This window comes from Rhinolophus hipposideros (assembly GCF_964194185.1).
Source record: "Rhinolophus hipposideros genome assembly, chromosome: 8".
Taxonomy (NCBI): Eukaryota; Metazoa; Chordata; class Mammalia; order Chiroptera; family Rhinolophidae; genus Rhinolophus; species Rhinolophus hipposideros.
In genome coordinates, this window is record NC_138054.1 from 84356841 (window position 1) to 84384046 (window position 27206).

General features: G+C 50.6%; 1 protein-coding gene across 1 annotated transcript; it reads right to left on the bottom strand.

Annotated features, from left to right (window-relative positions):
* Positions 1 to 873: 873 nt before the first annotated feature.
* PADI4 (peptidyl arginine deiminase 4) lies at positions 874 to 26628 on the bottom strand. The gene is made up of 16 exons (XM_081056057.1): positions 26515 to 26628; positions 20967 to 21147; positions 20370 to 20436; positions 18757 to 18824; positions 17327 to 17444; positions 15727 to 15852; positions 13989 to 14167; positions 13736 to 13839; positions 12634 to 12745; positions 10979 to 11086; positions 6229 to 6383; positions 5062 to 5203; positions 4703 to 4805; positions 3791 to 3861; positions 3224 to 3364; positions 874 to 1358 (listed from the first exon to the last, which is right to left on the bottom strand). Exons 1-16 carry the CDS (start codon positions 26604 to 26606, stop codon positions 1125 to 1127), a joined length of 2001 nt encoding a protein of 666 aa, XP_080912183.1. The 5' UTR covers positions 26607 to 26628; the 3' UTR covers positions 874 to 1124.
* Positions 26629 to 27206: the final 578 nt, after the last annotated feature.

The window sequence follows — 27206 nt, forward strand, 5'->3', positions numbered from 1 at the left end:
GTGGGGAGAACGAATGAATGGAGGAGCCCATCCTGAGCTGAGCTCACCAGCTTCTCCTCATCTCTGAGCAAAGAGCCCTATCGGTGAGGTTTTGGGGCCACCTCATACTAGCTTCCTCTCATTCAAGGAGCCCTTTTGGTCCACAAGAAATACTGCACATCTTTTGTCCCACCAAATCCATGGTGCGGGGAGCAGCTGATTCTCTCCAGAGAAACGCGTTTTCGGCAGGCTTATGGGTCCTTTTCTCCTTAGTGTGAGGGCAGAGGTTTTGCATGTCCATCTTTTCTGCACTCATAGCTCTCCACGCATAACCCACAGTGAAAACAGTATCTCCAGGTGTTTCCTGAGCATCTTAGGCTCTGTAGAGCCCAGATCTGGCCTCCATTGTAAAGATCTTGAGTCATCACGTTTAATTTTCTACAGAGGAATTTTAGTCCCTCTGTCAGGACCATAAAAGAAAACATACAAAAAGGACAAAATACCTTTGTTCCACAAAACCCCATGGCTCCTACTATGCGCCACACCCTGATAGATATAGCCTGTGGCACAGCTGCCAATAAGAGGGGCAAGAGCTGCTGTATGGGGCTTTCAAGCTGGTGGACTGAAAACTACAAATGGGGGACAAGGAATGTTCACTGATGTCGGGGGTACTGAGACACGGTCAAATTCTTATGTCCCCCTGGGGCTCTAGCATCACTCCTCTGCTGCTTTTTTCTCAAAGGACAACATGAACGACGATACCTTTCTTAGGCACACTCAGGGACATTGGCCTTCGACATATCCTGGTAGCACCTTCACGTTTATAATATTCAATTTAACCATGACAATGAGTGACTGACTGACTGAATGAATGAATGATAGCTTGACCGCATGTACAAAGTGATAATAAAACTTTATTGCAGCGGCTCATAGCACAGCTGAGTCTGCAATGCCAGGACCGTCTTGGGATCTTTAGACGCGACACAGGGGAAGGAAGCAAGCTGCTGCTGGGAGGGTGGCCACCCTCTGGGGAGCCAAAATATCCCCAAGAACTTTTGCTTTGCCACACTGCAGGGGACCAGAGCCTCTGGCCAGGAGCTTCCCAAGGGAGAGGATGCTGGGGAAGGGGGGGGAGGGCATTGGGCTCAGGGCACCATGTGCCACCACTTGAAGGAGAAGGGCTCCCGGCGCACGTTGGTGCCACAGTGTACCTCCCCATGCTGAAGGTGGTATGGAGTGAAGTCGTCGATGAAGGTGCAGTGGAGGCCCAGCGGCTCCAGCAGGGACCGCACCTTCTCCTCCAGGCAGCAGCGGCCGTTGATGATGGGCCCGAAGGGCTTGGGGATGCCCAGGTGCTTCCCCAGCACCAGCATGTTCACCTGCAACGAGGTCGGATCCCAGGTGAGGGGCCGCAGCGTGCAGCCTGCATCACTCCCCAAGTGCCCCCTTCTTCTGACCTTTGGCTAGAACAGCCCCACTTCACAGATGAGGAAATGAGGCCCAACAGGTAAAGTGGGCTACCTAAAGCCACCCAGCTAGTCTAGGACTTACACCCAAGTCTGTCAGACTCCGGGTCCATCCCGACCGGCCACCTCCTTGAAAACTATTACTTAATTGAGCCCAACTCACATGCAACACTCTCTGTGTGAATCCCCAAACTCTAGCGATTAGTCCTTCTGTATGTTCCCATGGCTCCCAGTACAGTGCCTGACACATGGTGGACACTTAATAAATATCTGCTGAATAATGAATAAGCGACGACCACTTCTGTGGTACTTTCCATATAGTATGGCTTATGCAATTGACTGTTTCCTCCATTATATTGGGAGGTGGCCTGGTGAGACGCAAGCACCAGGATCTTGGCTCCAGGCTAATGTGGGTCTGAATTCCAGCTCTGCTCTTCAATAGCTGTGTGACCTTAGGCAAGCCACTTCACCCCTCTGAGCCTTTTCAGCACCATGAGCCCAACTCATTTCCATTGCTATGACAATTACATAAGAACACATATGTCAGGAGTCATTGAAGGGGCCTCTCGTGTCCGTCACCACACAGACACACACCATGCTGAGTGCCCCGCATTCTTGGTTTCTCTGCCTGTTCCCTGCCCACATCTCCACCCCCACCTCCCACGGTGGGCTCCCGGGAGAGTCATGGCTGTGCGCAGGCTCTGGCCAGGGGCTTGGAACAGTGAAGACAGTGTTAGTCCTGAGTGAAGCTGATGACTACATTTGAGACGCTTCGTCTCCCGGTCATGGGCACCAGCTTTCTCTCCTGAGCTGGGAAACCTCGCTGGGTTCAATGGGAAAGCAACAAATGTTTGGGGCCAAGAATTTTATTCAGGGGGCGAGTGGACAGTGCCCCCTCCTGCCTTGTTTTGGCTAAGAAATCCTTTATTCTAAAGAAAATCTTTTCCAGAACTTCAGTGTGTAAAACATAAAAATCCGATCCACTGAATTTGAGGCACTGCCTGGGAACCCCAGGGCCCCAGGGAACACAATTTGAAGACCACCGTGCTCTTCCCTGAACTGTAACCCCAGCTCAGGCAGGAGGGGGTGGCCGAGAGGCCCCAGTAGAACTGGGTGAAGTTTCTGCCTAGCCCTTGGGTATTCTTTGAAGAGACAGTAGAACAGGGCAGAGGAATGATATTAATAACAACGCAAGCAACAACTTAAAATGGTGCTTGGGGTCACAGCTAAATGTTCTCGACAAAGGTGGGATCCTCCTCAACTCCACCGTTCGGACAGGTGAGTCTCACCCAGCCCCCCAGGGCCAGCCTCACCTCCTCAGAGAGGCCTTCCTGGACCATCCAATCTGAAAAGGTGCCCCACCTTTATTCCCTTCACGGTGCTTAACTCAATCGGAGAGCGTCTTGTTCTGTGCTTGTTCCCCCCACCCCACTCCTACCTCATCCCCTACGGGGAAGCCTATAGCGGGCAGTGCAGCCTGTGGGTTAGAGCATGCGCTTTGCAGCTGCTCCCCTGGCTCTGAAGCCCACCTCTTGCCAGCGGTGTGTTCTTGTGACAGAGACTTCCACTCTCTGTGCCTCCTCTGTCAATTGGGGGTAATGATCACCTCTGATGCCCAGGGTGCCTATGAGATGCCCACAGCAGTTCTGTAAGCCCGCAGGGGCTATGCAAACCCCAAGTGGATGAGGAGGAGACAAGCAAGCTTTCTTGAGCCCAGCTGGCCTCTGTGATTCAGGCCACTGGCAAAGGTGGGCTACCTCCAAAGGCCACTTCCTCACCATGTTTGGGAAAAAGGCTTCGGCCTTGAGAGTCCCTGGGAAGTCCCAATGGAGCCTGAAGAGCTGGGGGATATCCACGATGTCCCTCTCTGTCAGGCCCAGCTCCCGCTTCAGCAGCTCCCGGTTCCAGTCGATGCAGCTCTGGGGGAGGGGTAAGGGGAAGGAGTTGACCAGGCAGCCAACACAGGCGGGGTGGGGACCGCCAGGGGAGGAACAGGGACAGGGTCAGGAAGGAGTGTTGGACACCTCCTTTTCTTCCCACCTGCTCCCATTCTGTCCCTCTTTCCAGTCACTCTGGAGTATCACTCCAGTGCGTGGCCTCTCTCCTGCCTCTGATCCCGTTTCTGAGCATTTCGTCTGTCTTTCCCTAACTCCAGCTTTCCCATGGATCACCTTGTGTGTATTTCTGTAGTGGTGACTGAGCTCTCCACTCTTCTCACATCACACACATTTACCCAAATCCCAGGCTGTTCACCACGGAGCCAGCAGAGCCCCAGGAGGCCTCTGCCTTGTGCCTCTAACCTCAGGGAAGGGGGTGGGAGGGTGGGTGTCCTCCAGGGCTGGTACCTCCACATATGAGTTATGTTCTCTCAGTTTCTTGTTTGACAGAATGTCCTTTATTTTCAGTTGTTTTTTGTCTGTCATGAAGAAAAAGAAAAAAAATGCAGATGAATTCAGAGGTCTGTTTCCCTCTTCCCAGAAGGTACAGTGGGGACTTCGTTTTCCCATCTATAAAATGGGGGCAGCAATGATTCCTAACCCACAGGTTTGTTGTGAACATCTGAAAGGCAAATGCCTCAAATACAATATTTTATCAGGGCAAGTTCTCATTAAAAGTGTAGCTCTCACTCCTTTAAAGTCTCTTATCTCCAAAGGAATCTCATTTTATTGGGGTAAACAGAGGCGAGACGATTGCCCAGTGCCACACGATATACTACAGATATTAGGTGAAAACTCTCAGCCATGGAGACTTCTCACCCTCTGATCCTGGCTACTGTCTGAGCACTTTACTGAAAAAAATAATATTTCATTCTCTGCTCCAGCCAGACTGAACGTTTTTCCAGGTCCTTAAACACACCTTGCTTCTTCCTGCCTCTGAGCCTTTGCATTCACTGTTCCCTCTGGAATATCTCTTTTCCTCTCATCCAATTGCCCATTTGCCTGGCCAACTCCTGCTCATCTCTCATGCTCCTGCTTGGTCTTTGCCTTCCTTGATCTCCTCCCAAACTCCCCCATCTCCATTTCAACCCCGCCGCCCCCCAGATTCCCTATGTTGTAGTTGTGTTCTTGACTCACTTCCCCTGGACTGTGAGCCTTGAGGGCAGGGAGCTATTCGGCCCAATTCATGCAGCATCCCCAGAACCACAGTAAGTGCTCAAAAGATATCTGTTGCCTGAATGATTCCATGTGGCAATAGGAGACCACATGCAGGCAGAGAGGAAGGTGACCAGATGGAAGAACAAGGCATGGTCAACTTACTCTTGACTCCTTTGAAAAGCAGAGCCTCCCCGTGGCCCTCTTTCAGCTGCTCCTGGAACAGTTTGTAGCAGGACCTGGGGCTGGCCAGGAGCAGCCGGAAGCCCTGGAGGCAGAAACACGGGGGTCAGAGGACAGCTTTGCCCATGGGGCTCCCAAGGAGGAGGGCTCTCGGGGAGTAGGGGCTTGGACCCAGGCTGGCATGCCCCCTCCCTCCATGCCCCCTCCCTCCTGGTGGGGAGGGAAAAATAGTGTCAGGCGGGCATGCCCCGTCAGTTCTCCCAGGCAAAGGGCAGAGCTGTGCTTAGGAACGCAAGAAAGAGGCTTGTGGCTTCCTTCAGGCAGCTTCCTTCAGACCGCACCTTCTTATGCACGGGAACGAAGCTCAGGAACTCGTCCACGTGGCCCACAGACAGCCAGTCGGAGTAGAGTTTCACAGGGGCCTGCACCTGCTGAGCGGCGAGGAAGTCCTGCAAGGCCTGGTGCATCTCTTGGCTCTTAGCGCTGCCCACACAGGATGAAAGGAGTGTTATGGGAGGGGATTGGGGGGGATCAACAGGGACGTCTCTGTGGGACTGAAGTCTTGGCAAAGGGGTTAGGGCTCTCCTTTAGAAAGGGAATCAGGAGCGTGAGTTGCTTTTATTATATCCCATAACATTTGAGGAACTTAAGAATTGTCATCCCAGTTCTATTGGGGAAACGGAGGCAGGGAGTCAGTAAGGTAAATAGGACAAGAGTTTAGCCTCAGAAAGCACTGCCTGTTGACTCAGCCTAGCTGCTGGTGTTGTGAGTAAACATGGGGTTTGGAGTGGGTCCTACCTGAAGTGGTGATCTCTTGTTAGCCGATGTTCCTTCACCTTTCTGAGCTTCAGTTTCCTCCAGGGTCCTTTGTGATCTAGCCTTTGCTCTTCCTCTTGCTCAATCTGTTTAAGCCACTCTGGCCTTCTTGAACACAACTAAGCTCATTCCTGCCTCAGGGCCTTTGCACATGCTCTTTCATTTGCCAGGAACCCGCTACTCCAGGTCTACACACAGCCATGGCCTTCTTATCATCAGGCCTCAGCTCATAAGCCCCCTCCCCAGAGAGGCCTTGCCTGGTCACCCCGACTAACGTAGTTCCCCCTCCTTCTCTGCCTCTCTCTTGTTTGTTTTCCTCACTATTTGAAATAATCTTATTTGTTTGCTTTTCTATGATGTGTCTCCCCCATGAGAATAGTGGCAGGGAGTTATCTTTCACGTTCATGCTGCATTCCTTCCCACCTCCTCCCATAGTGCCTGATACATAGTGAGTGCTCAGGAAATATTCACTGACCCAAAGAGTGTAAGTAGCACAGCTGGAAATTGATCTTGGGTCTGTTGGGATCTGAAGCCTGCATTCCTTGCCCTGTACTTTGATTCCTCTCACATGCCCTGAAGTTTGTTGAGCCCTCGTAGGTTGGGAGCAAGTAGGGAAGGCTTCCACTCTGGCCTCCGCTTTTCTATAGCTTTGGGGTCCGGGACATTTCTCTCTCTGCCCCTCCCAGCCTCACCTGGGGAAACTGCTGTTTCCAATGAGAATCCTGCCCAGCGGGTATTTCTTCTTCCCGACTGTGACTGGGGGGCTCACTTCCAGGTTTCCAAAGGAGTCAAGGCTGGTAATGTTCCCTTTTGGGGGCCCTCGAGTCACGTAGCCAAAATCTGGACCCTGAGATGGGAGAAGCACATGCCAACAGTTGGAGAAGTTAGGCTCTGGGTGAAGAGAGGGTGGGGTCCAAGTTTAAAGATTAATTTGGCCACAGGGAGGAATTCAGCAAGTGTCGGCAGCTGGTACATAGCAGGTACCATTATTTTTTGTGGATTGTTGAAGGAACGCTGAACCAGGTGACAAGAAAAGGGACTAGCATTTGTTGAGAACCTAATGCATGCTAGCTGCTTCATAAACCTTAATTTGGGCAATAATAACAAATCCACCAATAACACTTTTATATTCATTTTGCAGAGAAATGACTAAGCTCAGAGTGGTATGTGGCGTCCTCAGGTCCCACAGCAAGTTTGTGGAAGGATTAAGATTTGAATTATCTCTACAGTGACCTCTCTTGGTCCACACCCTGACCTGGGGCTGGAATGAGCTTTGCCGAATGGTTGCAGCTGTGACATCTCCCCATGAATCCTGGTGAGAAGACCGAGGAGGCGAGACGTTTCTCTCAGCCTCTGTATGAGTTCCCTACGGATGCCGTTCCCTACAGATGCCGTACTAATTCCAGTGGCTGAAAACAACCACATTTATTCTCTCCCAGTTTTGGAGGTGAGAAGTCTGAAATCAGTTTCCCTGGGCTAAACTCAAGGTGTGGCCGGGCTGGTTCCTTCTGGAGGCTCTGAGGGGGAGAATCCATTTCCTGGCCTTTTTCAGCTTCTTGTGGCCATCTGGGCTGGTGGCTTCTTTCTCCATCTTCAAAGTGCTTCACTCCAGCCTCTGTTTCCATCATCACGTCTTCTCCTACCCTGATCCCTGTTCCTCTCTCTTATAAGGAGTGTTATGATTACACAGGACCCACCCAGATAATCCAAAACAATCTCCCCATCTCAAGAGCCCTAACTTAATCACATCCACAAAGTCCCTTCAAGCATCAGCTTCTGGGATTAGGATGTGGACAGATTTGAGGGGCCATCATTCAGTCTACCACAGTAGCTCTTGCTTTCTACAAATCAATGGTCTGTACCCCGGGGCTCCATGGGGGCCACGGACTCCCTGAAAGCGGATTCCAAATTGTGAGCTTCATTGCATTTTTTCTGAGAAGGTAAGTCTCAAGGTGGCCTGTGACTCCGCTATTTTAAAAACCATCATTTCCAAGTCCTGTCCTCCCTTTCTAAGACCCATCCCAACCTGTCTTCCATCCTCACCGTGCCATTGAGGTTGCTCTCGTCTTCCTGATCACACACCGAACCCAATGGGCCGTAACGCCCAGGCCTCATCTTCCGTGCCTACCAGCAGCCTCTGCGTCAGCTGCTCACACCCACATCCTCCGCACACTTTCTGCACTTGGCCTTTGGGATGCCGTGTCCTCTCGGAACCTACCTCACCGTAGCTTCCTGTCCGTCTCCTGAGCACTGGGGGGCCCCAGGCCCAGTCTGTGTCTCCTTTTATTCTCTAGTTTCACTCCCTCCTTCGGGGATCTCTCCCAGTCTCGGGAAATGCCGTCCATGTGCTGACAACCTCATAGTTACACCTCCAGCCTGTACTTTTCTCCCAAACTCCAGACGTGGATCCACTGCTTGCCTGACTTCTCATGTGGATGTTGACTAAATTTCTCACTTGCCCCAAACAGAGATGTTGACCTCCTCTTCCCCTCCCCCAACCCCATTCTTCCCACAGTCCTTCCCATGTCACGGGATGGTGCCTGACTCTCACAAAGGTCACAGCCTGATGTCACCTTTGCCCTCTCTGTCTCTCACAGCGGTCAGGAAATCCTGTTGGCTCTGCCCTCAAAATAGACCCGGAATCTGGCCACTGCTCACCCCTCCCCCGCTCTGCATCTGGGGTACTGTACCAGCCTCCTTTCCACACTCCCTGCTCCTGCCCTTGGCCCCTGCTCTCCATTCTCAACAAGCAGCCAGAGGTTCCCTTTGACAACATCAATCAGATCGTAATCTCCCTTGGTTCAAGCCCCTGCAATGATCGCCCAGTTTCTCAGATGCTAGACCCATGGCCAACAAGCCCACACGATCTGCCCCTCACCACACTGCCTCCCCACCACCTCTGACTTCCTCTCCTCCTTGCTTGCTCTGCTCCACTCTTTCTGGCCTCCTTGCTGTTCCCTGAAGATTGTTCCTGCCTAGAATGTCAGCTCCGTGAGGTGGGGTGGGGGTCTTGGTGTTGCTCACTGATGCATTCCAAGTGCCTACAACAGGGCCAGGCACAGAGTATGTGCTCAGTGTTTGATGGATGGATGACAGATTCATCCAAATCACTGTCCTGGCTATTGCCACCAGAGGGGATCAGGTCTCTAGGCTGCAGGCTTGGATTTCTGCAGGCAAATGAAGGGGTGTCCATTGTCTGCAGAAGTGCCCCCCTCCCCAAAAGTGGGACATGCAGGATGATCCCAGGGGCTCCTTGCTGCAGCTTCCGGCACAGACTTAGGTATTGCCATTTTGGTTCTCCTCCATTCTTTCTGGCTTGTCAAAAATTAAAGTCCCAGAGTGGAGCAAATCCCTCCTTAACACCTGCTAACCTCCCATTTAACAACCGAGACCAAAACCGTGGCTCCGGGGTTTTGCTGTCATTTGTTTCAAGCTGAAATTGTTCAGTTTTCATTCTGTATCACTTCATGGTTGCCTCCACTTTACGGTGAGTGGTACTGGCTTTCCATTTACAGCTGTGGTATTCAATTCCCTGAGATTGTCTCACAGGAAGAACACCCAGTGTGTGTCACTCTGCGTGCGCAGTGCCCGGTGTACAGGGATGGGCACCACGACCTTGGGCCCCGCCTTCCTGGTACTTACAGTCTGCAGAGAAGCAGACCATGAAAAGTAAATGACAAGTCAGTGATTTATAACATAACACTTGGGAAGTAACCAACAGGGAGCTGTAGTGGAGGAGGCCAGGGCCTGGGGTGGGTGACCTTCAGTGTCAGAACAGCCTCACGGAAGAAGGCACTGAAGCTCGCAGCTGAAGGCTGAGAAGCAGCCAGACACGTGAACTGGGAAGAGCATTGCAGGCAGAGGGAATGGCATATGCAAAGGCCATTTGAGGTGAGTGCAAGTTGGGCACATTTAAAGAACAGGGAGGAGGCTGGTGGGGCTGGAGCCAGATAAGGGACAGGGAAAGCGGCCCACAATGAGGCGGGAGAAGCAGGGGGTGGTGTTGCCTGATGATGAGTTTCACTTTTATTCCAACTCCTTTCCTGAGTGATTTGAGTTGGAATACCACGGATGTGCTCGGCTAAGAGGCCATCGTAGCCCAACTCCATCCAAGGCTATCTGTGGGACAGGTGAGGGCACCTGTGCTGAGGTGTCTATGTGTCTGTCCATCCGTCTGGCAGAACTTCGGAGGTTTGGCTTGTGACATCAGAAAAATCTAGCCTTTTGTCACACTTAGAACATCAAGGTAGGAGAGGAGGCCCCTGAACAGAGTAGGACCGAAAGCAAAAAAAGGGCCTAAGGCTCAGCACACCTGCCTAATTCATCCCATTGCTCCTGAAACAGGCTTAACCTCATTTTGTGGCAGACAGAGAACTGTGAACTCACCACGATCTCTACACCGGCACCACTCAGCCCAGGAGAGTGAGCGAGACTCCGACAAGGTAAACTCAGGTTTCCTCACAAAGCCTCCCGTGTGGGCAGGGCCACCTCCCCTTCCCTTGAGGTGCAGGGTGTTCCTTGGAAAGACATTCATCACAGCAACCCTTGCACCCCACACTCTTTCATCTGTTTTTCCTGGGCACCTGGAGTCGAGGGGCTGCCAGGGCTCAGAGTGCAGGCCTGGGTTCTTCCTGGGAAAGCATGGAGCCTGACTGGCCTGGTTTGAATTCCAACTTCTCCCTTCTCTTTTTGTGTGACCTTCAGAAAGCTGCTTCACCTCTCTGAACCTCCGTTTCTTTATCTATAAAATGGGCCGAGTGACAGCAACTACATCAAAGGTTGTCAGACAAATTAAACGAGTCAGTGCATGTAAAGGAATTTAGCCCTGTGACTGACAGAATGCGTGCTCGGGAAATGTAACTGTTTATGCTGAGTTTGCAGGAATGTGCCAGGCTCGTCAAGCTTGACTTAACAATAAGTCACCCCCACCCATCCCCCAAACATGTAGAGTCTTTGGCTGATCAAGTCACATCTAGGAAATGACCACTCTGATCTTGAACTTCCCCCGCCCCCATATCCCAGACAGAGCCCTCCCTGAAGGCCAAACCCCACCCAAAGGCCAGAGCCTGCAGCTGAGCATTGGGGAAGGTTCCGGCGTCCCAGCCCCACCCTAACCTTGCAGGAAGAACAAGGATTCTTGTTCAGAATTCTTGTTCAGTGGAACAAGAATGCCCAAGCCTGACCTACATCTTTGGAGGGTTATCTAGAGGACAAGGTGAGCACGGCTGGAAAGGGTTTTGCCAAAGGAAGAGCCAGATCTCACCACGGTTATAACAAAAATAACACTGCCCACCTGTGTGATCGCTGCTTGAGGAGGAATTGTACCTGCAGGAGCTGGGACGCTCAGCTGAGGGGAGGGGAGGGTGTGGGGGAGACAGGCAGTGAGGAAGGGGGCCTCAAAGCAAGGGGGGTTCAGCCACTGGTGCCCTCACCAGCACCTACCAGCAGGTGTTTGATGGGGAACTCCTTCAGTCCTCTGTTCCTGGGGGAGTCAAAGACAACCGGCAGCGTCTTGTGTGGGGCTTGGATGTAGCCAATCTCTATTTCATCCTGGGCAGAGAGAATGGAAGGGAGGCTGGTACACATGCTACCTGGGTCTTGGCATCCTGCACAGAGATGGGGGCTGTGGAACCAGCCACACTCTCTCCCCCTGTGGCCAAGGGCACATTTGTGTGGGGTGCTGGACCCCAGAAGAGGGGCTCCGAGAAAGCAGAGCTTATTGTCTTGTGTTTACACAAACGTGTTCTGAAAACCTGCAGGGCCCTTCACTCCCACGCCTGGTGAGGCCCGGGGCTAGGTGCTGGGAACCCACAGTGAGCGAGCTTCCAGGTTTGTCCTCCAAATGAGAGATCCGGGGAGCTGGGCACTTACCACCCCATGTTAGGAGGCGATGGGAAGGAAGGGAGGAACACAGAGGAGGGGGTCCCAATGTGGCTGGGAGGTCAGAGAAGACTTGGGAAGGAAGCACTGCTGAGCCGAGGCCTGGAGGGCAGGGGTAGAAGTGACCCTGCCCTAAAGGGGAGCAGGTTAGACCCCAGCCTAGCTTGTGGGGCAGAGTGGAGTAGGGTGGGGGTAGGCTCAGAAATGAATCAGGTGCCAATCCTGCCTGTATTCTAGCCGGCAGTGGTGATATTGAACATAAATCACCACATGAAATTGCCATTCTTGTGGGTCAAAAGTGGTGGCATATCAGCCATTTCATATCGTTCAACCTGGTTTAACACAGAGGGAGTAACTAGAAAGAGAGAGAGGGTGTTATTTGGGGGCTTAGAAGAAAGAGGGATGGATTTCTGCTGGAGGGATTGGGGAAATTTACAGAGGGAGAGCTTTAGAGCTGGGATTGGACAAGTATGATTTGGAAATGGGGGCTGAGAATGGGGAGAACTGTCAGAGAGAAGAAACAGCATGGTCTGGGGTATGCAGACGGAAGCAGGGTAAATGGCATGAAAGGGCAGAGTCCCGAGGCAAAGCAAGGGTGTAGCAAGGAAGTTTGGCTCGACCCATAAACTGTCCACTGGCACTGCCCTGTGCCAGGCACTGAGCTGAATGAGACCAGGCTCTCGCCTCAGGGAGTTCATGGCACAATGGGGGAGCCTGGCAGGGAAACAGATGGTGATACAGTGTGGCCGGTGGGGTGGCAGGCGGGCACCGGCAGAGGGAGGTGAGCAGGTTGGGAGGGCCCTGGAGGCAGGCTGAGGCGGAGGAGACAGGAGTCATGGAAAGTGCTGTGGCCTGGTACAGTGGCAGAGCACAGAGGCTGGCTTGGAGGAAGGGCCACTGAAGGGACAAGCTGAGCTCCAGCTGCCTGACTTTGGAATCACTTCAGAGGTCGTCTGAGAGTTTTTAAAGCATAGAGGTGGCTTTCATCCACCATGGTGGACATGCAGCAGCCCGCTGTGAATGTCAGTTGAGTCACTTGCCTGAGTCCCCTCATGCAAAGACCCTCAGAGGCTCTTAACTAACTCCCTGCCCATCCAAAGAAGAGTGGCCAGTACAGCCCCAGGCGGAGCCCCCTGGAGCTGGGTTCCCCAGCTGCTCTTGAGCTCAGGGACATTCACCTGTGCGCCCCAGCCCACCCACCCCACAGGGCCGCAGACCTGCATCCACTTGTCCTCTTTGTTCTCCTCCAGGGGGCAGACAGTCAGCTTGCACTTGGCTTTCTTGGTCAGAGCAGTCAATGACGTCAGAAAGTCCTCATTTTCAGATACCCTAGAAAGAGCAGAAAAGAAGCTCCTTACTGTTCTGAAGTCAGTGGCCAGGGGCCTTGACCTGGCTCTGAGGCGGCAAGCGGGGTCCCTCAGGGGGGTAGGAGCTGAGGCCTGTCCGGAGTCGGGGAGGCACACAGGGTGTGTGCAGGAGATGCTGTGGCCTGAACGGAGATGCCTGGCTCATCTTCTCTCTCTGTTCTCAGCAAGCATTATCTCCTTGGACCCTCATGAGAATCCATGAGAAGAAATAGCGGGTAGCCCCTTCCACTGAGGAGAAGACAGAGTGGGGCAGTCCATGCTCAGTCATGCCATTTAGGGACAGCACTGGGATTAGAACCCAGGCCCCTCTGGCTTCCATCCTGTGTCCTGACCACCAGGTTACATGCTCACCCCTTCTGCCCCAGAAGCAACCAGAAGAGGAGAGAGGAGGGACCCCCTTAGGCCCCTGCATATTTAACAGTAGCTCTTAGACTGCAGGCTGGACGCCAAGGCTCTTCAGAGCAGCTTCTCAAAAATGGAGGTAAGCCCATCCCCAGAGACAAGACCCTGCAGTTCAGAGGATGGTCAGAAAGGTGAATTTTAAATGAGTTTCTTGGGGTTTCTGGTGCAGAGGGTCCAAGGGCCACACTCTGAGAAACTCTGGAAGCCTGGCTCTTGGACTGAGGGATTTCATCTTGCAGGTCTAGCAAATTCTATAGGCCCCAAAGCAGGAGTTAAAGCAGCCTTCAACCCTCATCAGGGCGGGACAGCCATAACAAAAACAGCAACAGTAATTTCCTGGCCTTTTAATGGTTCCAAAACAAGCCACAAGCCCTCGGTCAGTCATAGTAGGGATAGCAACTTTTTCCCCATTCACACAGCAAGTGCATTATGGGCCTGCGGCCAGAACCCTGGGCTCCTGGGTCTCGGTCTCCTCCTCCTGGGCTCCTCCTCCTGGTGTGTCTGTGCTCTGCCCCCCCCCCCCCCCCCCCCCCCGCCCAGCGCTCCTCACCTGCACACATACACCTCCTTTGCAGGCTGAGTGTTGGGGGTCATGATCCAGGGGGCTACGCGGAAAGCCACACTGTCTTGGAACACCAGGGCCTCGGGGAGTTCCTGTAGGGAGAGGGGCAGGGGAGAGGCTGTTACAGCAGCCAGAGTCCAACATCTACTTCGCCTCCCCTACTGGGCTCTGCACCCACTCCTCCTCTGCTGGGCCACTGCCTGGAAGCCCAAGGTCCCCTTCTGCTGCCATCTTTGCCTACCGGCTTGGATGTGTCCAGCAGGGAGATGGTGAGGGAAACGAGGCCTGGGAAGGTGGCATCTGGGAAAGCGAGGCCCTCCATGTAAAAGTCTATGCGATGCTGGCCGCCTGGGAGCTCCAGGAGGTGAGAAGGCTGCTGGGGTCCCAGGACCGCCTTGTATTCAGAGGACTTCTTTTTCCCTAAGGAGACAGCAGGGAAGGCTCAGGTCTGCGCCTCGGCCTCTGAAGACCCTTCTTCTCCCAGGTGCTGGGATGCCTTCCCAGGGCCACCACATGTCATCCCCCCGAGGGCCCCTCACTGTTACATCTGGGTAGAGCCTCCCCTTAGGAAAAACGGACTAAAGCCTCAACTGGGACATTGCACCTCTCCCCACTGAGGGTCCAGGAATGAAGTAACCAGGGTGCCTGAGCCACTCCCAATTTTATAGGAAGTGCAATATACATTAGGGTTCATTTATTATGGTTCGTTCGTTTGTTCATTCATTTATTTCTGAGCACTTGTTCTTAGCTGATACTTGGGAAGACCAGGGAGACAGTCCCATCCTGGTTTCCAGGGAGCGTGCAGGCTCCTGGATGAGTAGGGAAGAGCAAAGACAGTCAAAATCACAGATGGTAATAAGTGTTGTGATGGAGGGAAGCCCAGAGTGCCAGGGAAAGCTTCCTGGAAGAGGGGATGTCTCAGCAGAGCAAGGAGTTGGTTTGTTGTAAGTGAGACCAAGTTGTGCCTCAGATCAAGTTGTGCTTCTGCACAAAACCATCAGGGGGCACCCCCATCTCCTTCAGACTAGAAGCCAGAGGCACTTCATGCCTCCCTCATCTGCCTCCTGCCCCTCTGCCCTTTCTTCTCCAACCTCACCCTTGCACACTGTCCTCTAGGAGCACTGTCCTTGCTGCCTTCTTCAAGCTCACAGGGCCTGTGCACCTGCAGTTCCCTCTGCCTGGAATGCCCTCCCCCTGGGAGTCTGTGCGGCTGTTCCCACACCTCCATCTGCTCAAATGGTACCTTATGGGGACACCTTCCGGGGACACCTTCCTGGGCCACCCTCTCTGCACACCCCCTGACTCCACCCCTCAGCCTGTTGCATTCTTCGACATAGCATTTAATGCCATCTGATGCACTGTTTCACTTAGTTATTTTACGTATCATCTCTCCCAACCCACTGAGACAAAAGTGGCATGAGGGTAGGGACTTTGTTATGGTCTTTGCTCTCTGCCCTTCGCCTGGAACCGAGCCTGACACTCAGTGGCACGTGCTCGTGAGCTGCTGAAACTTACTGATGGCTTTGATTAGCAGAATGTTGGAGAACAAATGATAACATAACATCGGCAGTCAGCTTGGATTCAAAAGTCTCCTTAAACAAGAGTTTTGTGTGTGTGTGTGTGTGTGTGTGTGTGTGTGTGTGTGAGAGAGAGAGAGAGAGAGAGAGAGAGAGAGAGAGAGAGAGAGAGAGAGAGAGAGAGAGAAAATGATCACAGTCTTTGGGAGGAAAGTTATTTCCTTCTCAGGGCTCACCAGCTCCAGACATCATCTTGTTAGTTGGTTTGCATTTTGTTTGTGTGCCCTTTCCAGGAGGTAGTGGGCAGAGATGTTGTCCATCTTGCTCACTGCTCTGTCCTTGGTTCCTGAAACCTGGCCCATTGTAGGTGCTCAGGAATTATTCTCCAAAGGGGGGTGAAGAGTCTGTGCCCATAACGGGGGCAGGAAGGGAACACTGAAATGACAGCCAAGGACAACTCACGCCAGGCTTGAAACACTCTGACTTTGTCCATCTCAGACTTGGCCACGTGGAGCACCAGCTGATGCTTGGTGAAGAAATCCATGGGGGTCTTCGTGCTCAAGGTCACCAGGGACATGTCCTGCAGTTCTGGAACGGGAAGGTATGGCCTGAGACACAGGCCCCTGTCCCCTCTACCAGACCACCCTTTAGCATGTCACCTGGTTTTATTTTCTTTATGCTCTTTCCAGTATTTAAAATATGTTTTTCATTTTGGAATTAAAGCTAATCAAGTTTATGATCTTCTCCCACTAGGATGAGCTTAGGATATAAGCTCGGCAGAGCGGGGACCTCATTTATCTTGTTCATCGCTCTGTCCCCAGCGCCTAGGACCTAGAAAACCTAAAACAATGAGTAGCACATAGCAGGTGCGTGATAACTATTTGTGGAATGAATGAGTGGAAAGGTTTCTCCCCTGGGCCTAAGCGGGAAGTGAAGTTTGTGAACCAACTGCAGTAACGGCTGACAAAGGTGTGGGAAGAGCCACGCTGGACAATAGTCACAGGGTTACAATCATCATGGGGGTTAAGGGCACTGGAGTTGGTGGGGTCTGAACCCTGGATCTGGGTGGGCTTGGGGGAGTTATTTCAGGTCTTGGTGCCCCTGTTTCCTCATCAGGAAACAGGGCTAAGGGTAGTGCCGATGCAGAGAGAAGAGTGAGGTCATCAGTATAAAGTGTTTATTACGTGCCCGGCAGCCTGGGAGTGCCCACAAAGGGTACTGGCCATGTGATTATTACTATGTGCCTGGCGCTGTGTAGAGGCTGTCCCCTGGTATCAGGCCAGGCCAACTGCATGCAACGTCAAAATGCATCTGTATCTATGCTATTCTAGCAACTCCCCAAGAAGGCCATAGCCGCTGTGCCGGCTGGCCAGACTCACCCACTTAGTGCCCTCATCCAGGGCAGGTGGCAATGTGTCTTCCACCTTGGCTACACCTCAGAGGTATGCCAGCAGAGATCCTCCCCCCACCACCATCCTTGGGACCTTAAATCAGCCCTGGTGTTGGGATGCCCGGGTTCAAATCCTGAGCCTGTGACTTAGTAGCTGTGTGACTTCGAGCAAATTGCTTAACTTCCCCATGCCTCAGTTTCCCCATCTGTCAAGTGGGGTTGAGGACAGTACATAGTTCTGAGCCTTGTGTTGAAGGATCGAATGAATCAATAATTCTGAAGTGGTCAGAGCAGGGCCCAGCATATGGCAGGGGCTTGGGGTTGCTCTGACATGAGTTTGGGGCAGTACTCAGGTTTCCATTTTAAATTATTTCGGGCCGCAGGTTTGACCCAAGAGCAGAAGTTTGGGTTGGGCAGAGGGCCGGGACATGGAAAGGGGCCTGGAGGAGGCACTGGGACGCAGTGTTGGTCCCAGTTCTTTTTTGGCTGCTGTGTGGCCTTGGACGGGTCACTTGCCCTCTCAGGACCCTTGTCTATTCCTTCGATACAATGCATACACTAACAAGGACATACTTCTAATAACCCTGATTTCTGAGGGCAGTTACAAGGCTCAGGACCAAGGGCTTTATAAACAGACAAGCTCTCTTCCCATTAGCTCTTGGGGGTCTTTACCTTCTCTGTTAAGCACTTTGTCATCCAGGCAGTCCATAGCGGAAGACTTGCGATTGTCTCTGTCACAGTTCACCAGCAGGATGGCGCCTTGCCCGCGAGGGCCCCAGGTCCAGGTCCTCTGTGGACACACCCAGTGGAGACGGGGCTCACTGAGGAACCTGGGCATGTCCCTCCAACTCCTGGGAAAGCATGGCCATCTGTCCCTAGCACCCCAGTAGCCTCATGCCCTTTGTACATCTTGCTCCCACATCAAGTAATTCTTTGGTTCCGAGAGTGGATTTTTGCCTGCCCCAAAAGTCATAAGCAAATTCACCAAAAATGCAATTTATCCACTTAAAAAAGGAGCATTTACAGCTTTAAAACACTGTCGGATTGGCAAACCAAACAGATAGGTATTTGTGCCAAGATTCTAATCTAAAGAGTTACTCGTATGTGAACTCTTAATTACTCCCTCACTAAAGTATAGGTGCTATTCTTAGCAGCCAGTTACTGTTTGTCCCAAGATCAAAGCAAATTATGCAGCCCCTCCCGATGGGGCTGCAATAGTGATGACGTCTTCTCTTTGTAAGAGAGCGTTGGCCCTCTGGGAATGACTGGGGTGGGACATATGACAGATTCCACTCTCAGAATTGTAATTCTTTTTCCGAATTTGGACTGACCCAACAAAGGGATCATAATCTTTTGACACGTCATCTCCTCCTAAAGTGCACACAGCATAAAATTGTGCAGGCATATTTGGGGGTCTCTGGGAATCCCTGAGGTTTATCCATGGACCCCAGTTAAAACTACTCATCACCTACACCCCTCATCACCTACCTTTCTATAACATGCATTCTTTGCCCCCACCTGGCTCCTTCCTCACTCTGCCCCCTGCCATTTCTTCCTTTTTCTATTATCGTGTTTTCCCGAAAATAAGACCTAACCAGAAAATAAGCCCTTGCATGATTTTTCAGGATGACATCCCCTGAACATAAGCCCTAATGTGTCTTTTGGAGCAAAAATTAATATAAGACCTGGTCTTATTTTGGGGGAAACATGGTATTCACCCACATGGGCAGATTCATGGGAATCTCTCCCACTCGTTAAAGCCTGGGGCAGGGGATTTTTGTGCTAGAGTTGAGACCGGCCTGCAAACTTTCTCTCTGTTCTGTATTAACTGAGTGACTGCATTTTCCAATAGGGCACCACATTCTCTGAAACAGCACCAGTGAAAATCTAGTTTTGTAAAAGATGGGAAATACGTAAACCAAAATGGTAACGGTGATTTTAATTTCCTTCTTTTTCTTGTTCTTCCTAAATTGTGCCTTGCAGTTAAAGATATGGTATGCGATACCGACCGCCATTCATCCCATCACCACCAGGGGATGCCAGAGGAGAATCCAGCGGAGTTAAAGGGAGAATGTTGGGTGTCAGTCAAGGTTGAGCAGTACCTGGTCCTTCCTGGCTTTGGTTGGCTTCTCTTTGCCATTGCGGGTGATGTCCGCGCTCAAGGAGATTTCTGAAATCCCGCCGAGTAAGAGGAGAGAACTGGTAAGGGTACAGGGTGGGGGCACTCAGCCTGACCCCAATGGACAATCCTTTCCTCAGGATACTCTGCACCAAGGCTTCTCTCCCTCCCCTTCAGAGGAGACACAGGTTCAAAGACACCCCTGCGTCCCCCAAGAAGAAGTCTGAAATTCCAACAGCAGAGCTGGAATTTATTCTTATTCTCCTTTGAGAGGTGGGGCGCACCACAGCTGTGATGTCAACCAGACCCTGCATGTTTAGCCACCCTCATGGGTTTCAGAAAGAATTCCCAGTCACCCCAAATGGGATGTTTGGTGAGAAATTCCTGCGTGAACACCTTGCCAGGCTCTCAGAGACCTCTGGCCCCAACTCCAGCCCCCAGTGACCTTGGGGTGGAGGACAATGGTTATTCCAGCCCCACCTGGCTCTTCATTATGTGTGCGGTGACTGTACTGGGGACAAATCATAGCCCCAAACATACCCCACTCTGTCCAAGTGGCATGGCTGAGAAAGCATGTTTGTAAACCCTTCCACGCTCATCAGAACATATGACTACACTGTCATTCTAATGACATAGATCTGTGTGCCAACAGTGTAATCCAGTAACCTTGTGAGCTGACAGTGAGACGGAGCCGCATGACTTTTTCAACATATCCACATCCGGGTATTTGTGTTGGACCAGAAAGCATAGTACTTAGTGACCAAGTCTTCCTGGCTTCTTTCCTAACCAGCTGTGTGACTTTGGGCAAGTCTGTTTACCTTTTGTGTCTCAGTCTCCTTATCTGTAAAATGGGATAATGATTATGTCAATTTCACTGGATTGTTGTAAGGTTTAACTGTGATGTCTAAGCACAGTGCCTGGCATACATTTACTGCTATATTCTTCTTATTTATTTATTATTAAAATGTGTATTAATAGAATAAATGTGTACTAATGAATACAATTCATTAATGAAATGAAACCTGAAGGTTTCACATGCTGTTCATATATTTAATGCACATTTCAATAATAATAAGATCATGATATTGTTCCAGATGAGGTCACGTTAAAAATGTACTTTATTTTAAAAAGAATAGTAAATAAATATGAGTCCATGTAGATCATTGATATGGCAAAAATGGTGAAGAAGGGATGTAAATAATGGAATTTGGAAAACACTAGTCTACTATTATATAAGACAGTGTCATCATCTACTTTTCCTTATAAATAGTTGAAGTGTCAAAAAGGTCTAGAGACTCATATATTGAAAATCCGTGTACCACTTCCTAAGCTGAGAAACAAAATATTAGCATGGAATTGAAGCTCCCAGCAAACACCCTCTCTCCTCAGTTGTATTTCTTTGTGGTTCACCGACTAGGGAGAGAAAATTTATGAACACCCAGATATGTGACTGGCTAGAAATTTCCTTTTTCTCCGTTCAGTCTAAAGTAAGCTCCAGAGTGTGGTTTCTCCTGGAGAGATGTCTTGCAGGGTTGTGTGTATGGAGGGGGAGAGGAAGAAGGAGGGCACTCCAGGACCCCAGTTATTTATACTTACCCACGCCAGTGATGTAGAGTATGGCTTGTACTGGATTGGTCTTGGGTCCGTAGTATGAAATCCGAACCTATAGGAGGGCAGAAAACCACTAACGATTTCTTTTACTCATTCAACAAACTGCTATGTGCCAGCTCAGGGCAGGCTGCTTCGGAGGCAAAGATGGGCAAGAAGGGGTCTCAGCGTCTAACTGCCTGGCCGTGGCCTTCCAAGCCCTCACCACCATCTGTAATTGTTTACCTGTACTGTATCGGATGCCCTCATCCATAGGCTGTAAGCTCCATCAGGGCAGCCACCTCACCTGCCTTGGTCATTTCTGTATCTCCAGTGCTTGGCAGTGCTTGGCGTATAGTAGGTGATTATTAAACATTTGCTGAATGAATGAATTTAATCAAAACCCTGGCCTCCATAAACCTTTGGCATCCCTTTATTGTCTGTAAGGATGCTATGGCTGGAACGAGCCATCGTGAGGTTTTGCAGAGAGGAGACTCTATCAGGGCTGGGGCTGTGGGTCAATGTGAAACAGACTGAATAGCTGAGCTGCTGAAACCTGCTGCCCCCCCACGCACACACATCCTACACCACTGCTGCCACACTTACCTTCTGGTCGCCTGTGCTACAGCTGGCAGCTGTCATCCTCAGGCTCACCTCCAGCCCAGGGTCCAGGGGCCACTTGGAGGAACCTGTGGGATTCTTCTTGGCTGGAGGGCTGTGGGCAACGTCCACAACCACCCCTGGGGAGGCACTGATGCCAAAGGACGTGCAGCCCTGTGGGGCAGAGCTGTGGAAGACACAGATGGGGAGCACAGAGAGACACAGTGTGGCACGGCCTGGCCCACCACCGCTCCCTGAATATTATTCCTTTTCCCAAAAAGTGTCAAAACCAGAGAGCAAACAGTCTGACCTTGACCATGGCAGTAAATTCTGTGAGGTGGTCTGGAGGTTGTGAGAAACAGAAAGAAAGTCTCACGATTTCAATATAAGACTGGGTCTTATGTAATATAATATAATATAACACCGGGTGTAATATAATGAAATATAATATAATATAGTATAGTATAATATAATATAATAAAGACTAGGTCTTGTATAATATAATATAAGACCGGGTCTTATGTTAATTTTTGCTCCAAAAGACGCATTGGACCTGATGGTCCGGCTAGGTCTTATTTTCGGGGAAACACGGTAGAAAATACCCTAAGCTTGTAGACACCTAATAATATAGCCTCAATATATATAAAGTAAACTTTGATAGAAAATATGGGGAGAAGTTGACAAATCAACCATCATGGTTAAAGATTTCAACTCTTCTTTCTCACTTAAGCAGACAAAAAAATTAACAACACAATTAAGCTTGAATTACTGGATATAGATAGAATTATGTGTCCTGCAACTAATGAATATACATTTTCCCAAGCAAAGTGCACACGGATCACTAAAAAAAATTTTAACCATGTAATTGGTCATAAAACAAGTTTCAACAAATGGTAAAGAATAGGTAACATATAGTACAGGTAGCGTACTCTTTGATCACAATCTAAGAAGTTCTTAATCCAATCCAGCCCCAGAGACCCATCTCAATGGGACCCCCACCAACCAATCCTTTCCCCATCACTCCAATCAAGAGGGATTTCTTTCTCAAAATGAGGTTTCCTCTGTGTGTAGGCAGAATAATGGCCCCCCAGAGATGACTACATACTAATCCCCCAAACCTGTCATATGTGTATATTACCTTACATGGAAAAAAGGACTTGCAAATATGAGTAAGTTAAGGAACTTGAGATGGGAGATTATCTTGGATTATCTGGGTGGGTCCAATGTAACCACAGGGTCCTTTCAAGAGGGAGGCAGAATGGTCAGAATCAGAGAAAACGATGATGGAAGCAGAGGCCAGAGTGGTGCAACTGCTGGAATGGGCCAACGAATGCAGGCAGCCTCTAGAAGTTGCAAAAGGCAAGCAATGGATTCTCTCCTAGAACCTTCAGAAAGAAACACAGCCCTGCTTTCACCTTCATTTGAGCTCCATGAAGTTTAGCCCAGTAAGACCCATTTTTGAACTTTCGATCTCCAGAACTGTAAGATAATACCTTTGTATTTTTTTCCCCAGTTTTATTGAGAGTTAGCATTTGTGTTATTTTAAGCAACTAAGTCTGTGGTAATGTCTCACAGCAGCAATAGGAAACTGATACGCCTTCCCTTTCTGTACTTCTTTCACAGAACTTCTCTCATTCTACCTTAGCTTAAAACCCTGCTCTCTCAAGGGATGGGATGGCTGGGTTCCAGAAAGGTGGCAGGTAATCAAAAAACACTGGAACTAAAATCAATTTCCTCCTAAGAAATAAGAAAAAGCAAGTGACAGGATTTCATAGATTAAAAAAACAGCCATGGCAATTTTTGCCTTGTCATGTGGATATGAATAGCTAAAGGTGAAAATACTATAAAAAGGCTTTTTCACATCTCAAACAGAAAAAGTCCCTGGGAATCTAGCCACGACATTAGCTCACAACAAGTAGGCGTATTTTTCTCCTCTTTCTCTTCAGGAATTTGGCATTTGGAATGTTGTTGCCTCAGTGACATTTTAGGCTTGGCACCTTCTCCTGTCCAGATGGTGGTGCTCAGGTTGTCTTGATTTCCACTGAGGTGAAGCCAGCTGCATGTGCCTCCATTTTCACAATTGTCCTACAGGTGGGGTGTTGTAATTCCTATTTTACAGATGAGGAAACTGAGGCTCAGAAGGGCACAAGTCCAAGTCACAGGACTGACAATGGCAGGTCCTGGTCCATGTGGAGCCCAGCCTGATGTCGTTTCCATCACATCCTGACTACTCCTTTCTCTGTATCCACCTTGCCCTGCTGTGCTAAGGGTTTACAACGTGTAAACATTTATAAATATCACATTGTGCCCATCTGAGGACTGCAACCAGGCGTTCTCTAAGTCTGGTGCTCAGAAAAGCAACAAAATGTCCCGGGCATTTGTTAGAAATGCAGACTCTTGGGCCCATCCAGTACTGCTGAATTGGAAATTCTAGGAGCGGGGCCCAGTAGTCTGGGTTTCATCACATCCTCTAAGCGATTCTGATGCACTCTCAAGTGTGAGAACCACTATTGTAAAAGATGCTAAGACAGGTTTGTTGAATGACCCCGAATTTGACTGGAATCTGAGGGAATCGTGAAAGGACGCACAGGGCAGAACAAATAAAGTGTTACACCCATGGCAGTGCACTGTTATTGCCATTTTCTTATGAGGAAAGCCACAGAAGTCGGCGCCAGAGTGAATAGACTTGCTCAACTGGAGGAGAGGAACGCCCAGGTGTCTTATGTGAGGTACTAAGATGCGATGAGGCTGGAAGGCAGATGGGCACCTGGGCTCGCTCTGCCCTGAGTGGCTTCCTGCCCGGGGCAGGGAGAAGAATGCAGACAGGTGGGTCTGCCACCTGCCAGCGATTTACAGCCACGCTCTCCAGGCTTCACAGCCACCTTTCTGCCAGATGGGAAAAGTGAGGTGCAGAGAGGTGAGGCCAAGCTGGGAAGTGGCACCACTGGGATTTGACTCTAGGGACTTTCATACATATACGAGCCTTTCCACTGTGTGGCGGCGGCACCCACGTATGTTATTACAAGACAATCTGGAGCTGACTCTCCTTGTCACTTCAGATGGCCTCTGTAGAGGCAGCACTGAGATCTTGGCCCGAGACGAGTGACCTCATTCCTCCAACTTCTGCATCCAACATTTCCTTACCAATGACCAGCAGTTGGGCCACGCTTAGTGTCTGCCACACTCTCATGTTCAGTGGCACATGCCGCCCTTACAGGAAACGGGACCACTCTGCCGGACACTTGGCCTGCGTTTTATAATTTCATCCTTACCAAAATCCAGCAGGGTGGGTGTTAATTTTCCCATTTTACAGATGGATAAACTGAGGCCCAGAGACACTAACAGATTTCTCCATGCTCCCCCCATCACACTGAGTGGTCTCCTGTTCAGAAGGAGACCCTAGAAGAAAGCGGAGAAGCCCATGGCTGACAGCTTCAGAATGCCCACCGTCTTCTGTGGTCGGCAACTTCTAGACAGCCCCACACCATTCTAGGCCTTTTCTAAGCCCTATGGAAGCTGCATGATCTCCACCAACCAGACAGCAGTGCCTAGCGAGGCCAACCCCTCAGCACTTGGAGGTAGTGTGTGCTGTGGAGACAGGTGGACTTAGGATCAGATGGTCCTGGGTTCAAATCTCCTGGCTTTGCCACCTTTGATTTGTGTGACCTTGGGTAGGTGGTTTCACCTTTCGAAGTCTCAGTTTACTCAATCTCTAAAATGGGCATGATGATAGTGTTGACCTTGCAGAGTTCCTGTGAGGATTAGAAATCATGACAGAAGGTCCTGGCACATAGTAGCTGTGGTCACGATACCACCCTGACTGCAGCCACAAGCATCACAGAAGGCCCTGGATAAGTTTCCATGTTCATCTCAGGTCAGTGGAATTTTGTTTGAATATAACCAATGTACCTCCCACTATAGGAAAAGTACTTAACAAACACAGAATGAAAACTACAAGCAGAGTTTGTAAGAACAGATCTGGAATAGGTGTCCGCACACTTGTGGTCTGTTTCTGTCTCTATGACCTTGTCTTTCTAACCCTGGGGGCTCTGAGACCAGTGACAGAGGGCACAGGCTGAGCAAGGGTGTGGAGGCATACATGTATTGGGAGGGGGTCAAGGAGGCCATGCTGCTGAGCAGGGCGTACCAATCCCAGATGTGTTCTAGAAGGAGAATTCAGGCCACAGCGAGGGTGGTGGCTGTGCAGGAGATGGGCCAAAGGCACTGGCTGGGGACTGCTATGAAAGGCAGGTTCGAGGTGATGGGACAGGCTGGTCCAGGGATGGAGGAGGATTCCGGAACCAGGCTGCAGAGATTTGAATCCTAGCTCTCTCACCTACTAGCTGTGTGGTTTCGGGTGGGTTACTCAATTTTCTCAGAGCCTCAGCTTCTCCTTCTGTGAAGTGGGAATAACAGTAAAGGCTGTTGAAAGAGTTATGTGTAGGAAGTGTGATGTAAATGTCAGCCATTTTTATGTGAGATCTTAGGGGGTTGAATGGCAGGGCTCAATGTCTCACTGAGGGAGAGGCCCTCTGATGATATCAGGCCCGCTCTCTCTTTACTCCTCATCCTCTCAGTGTCCTGCCTCCCCTCTATGTCCTGGGACACGCAGACATTTACTGCTGTTCTCCTGCTGCCTGGTTCAGGCCACAAGTGACACTTTTAAGGAGATGTCCCAGACTTTCCTGTGGGTGCCATTCTTGGACCGCAGATGCCCAGCCTGAGATGGAGGAAGCCAGGGGCTGCCAGTACTGTTACTAACAAACAACAATGATGCCAACCATATGCACCTGCTGAGAGCATTCCTAGCCCATCTCGCTTCACATAGGGCTTGGCTCATAGCAGGTATTCAGCTGGTATTTGTTGAATGAATGAATGAATGAATGAATGAGTGAATGAATGAATGAATGAACAAGTACCTGGGATATGCCCAGCACGGTGCTAAGTACTCAACAAACATTTACATGGTTTTTCACATTTCTTTCACATCCCTAGGAAGTGAGTATTAATCCCATTTCACAGATGACGAAACTGAAGCTCAGTTATCCAAAGCAGCCCAGATAGCTAAGAGCAGGGCCAGGTTTCCCGCCTCAGCCTTTCTCGTGTCAGAGCCTGTCTCATTACACCCACACCATTATGCCCCCACAGAGGGAGGCTTACCTGAGAGGTGTGGGGTCACAAACTGCACCATGAACCAGGTATATGGGTTGTGAAGTCCAGGGTCTAGCCTTACTTCCAAGACACACTTGTTGTGTCATCTTAGGCAAGTCACAGACCCTCTCTGAGCTTCCATTGCCTCAATAATGGAAGGAGATGGTTCTGTTTGCCCTGTAATAATTTATTTATCGTGAGGCCCTGGAGAATCCCCGCTGGTACATAGCAAAGAATCCACTGTCCTGAGTTCGGGAATGTCTTGGGGCTGCTCAGGTCTTATGTGGTAGCCGCCGTAGAGGCTGGAGCCTGAAGCCTGAGCCACCACATGTTTTGTGCATCAGAACCTGTTCACCCAGCATGACTGGACCTACCCCCCACCCCTGAGATGTTCCCCACTCACCTGTAGACATCCAGTTTTGTACTGGTGCCCAGCACACACACAGCATAAGTGGGCTGCTTTGGGGCCACATGGATCACTGTCCCCTGTGCCATCGTCCGGTCAGCTCGTCCCTGCATCTGCAGGAAGTCCCTGGGCTAGTTCCTTTATCCTGCCCGTTGAAGGCCATGAGTCAGCACCTGTGGTTTTTGGCCCAGCAGCTTAGCCCCTCCCCACTCAGGTCTCAGGTGTGTACTCTCAGAGCTGCCCCTCGACTTCATCGGCGTCAAGGCCAGAATCAGTGACAAGCTGGCTCTGTCAGTTTCCCAGGAAGGGCACAGGGCTCAGGAAGCCTGGGTGTGGGGGGTGCAGGTCTGGGTTGTCATGCCCGTAACCCCATCCCTGCCTGGGGTCACGAACACCTGCGTCCAGCCAACCTTGCATAACTATGCCAAACAGGCTGTCAGAGAGGAGAAGGCGAGAATCGCAGGGTGGTTGGGAGATTTTAGGCAAGAGGTCACAGGCCGGGCTACACATGCAAAGACTAACCTGCCTTGGGACAATTCTCCCCAGGCTGAGTCACCCACATGACAACTCACCCTTCTTGGGTGTTTTCTATGTGCTGGGCACCTTTCTCTGCACTTCACGTGGGATAACTCATTAAGACAAGCCTGCAATGTAGGTGCTATTATTATTCCCTCATTTCATTCTTACAG

Bases quoted from the DNA above. Each gene is read 5' to 3' on its own strand.
- PADI4 (XM_081056057.1), bottom strand. From the start codon at position 26,606: ATGGCACAGGGGACAGTGATCCATGTGGCCCCAAAGCAGCCCACTTAT. The intron at 15,853-17,326 runs GTAAAGACCCCC...TTCCCGTTCCAG, and splicing joins CAAAGTGCTTAACAGAGAAG to AACTGCAGGACATGTCCCTG. The intron at 6,384-10,978 runs GTAGGTGCTGGT...CTCCCATCTCAG, and splicing joins TCCCCATCAAACACCTGCTG to GGTCCAGATTTTGGCTACGT.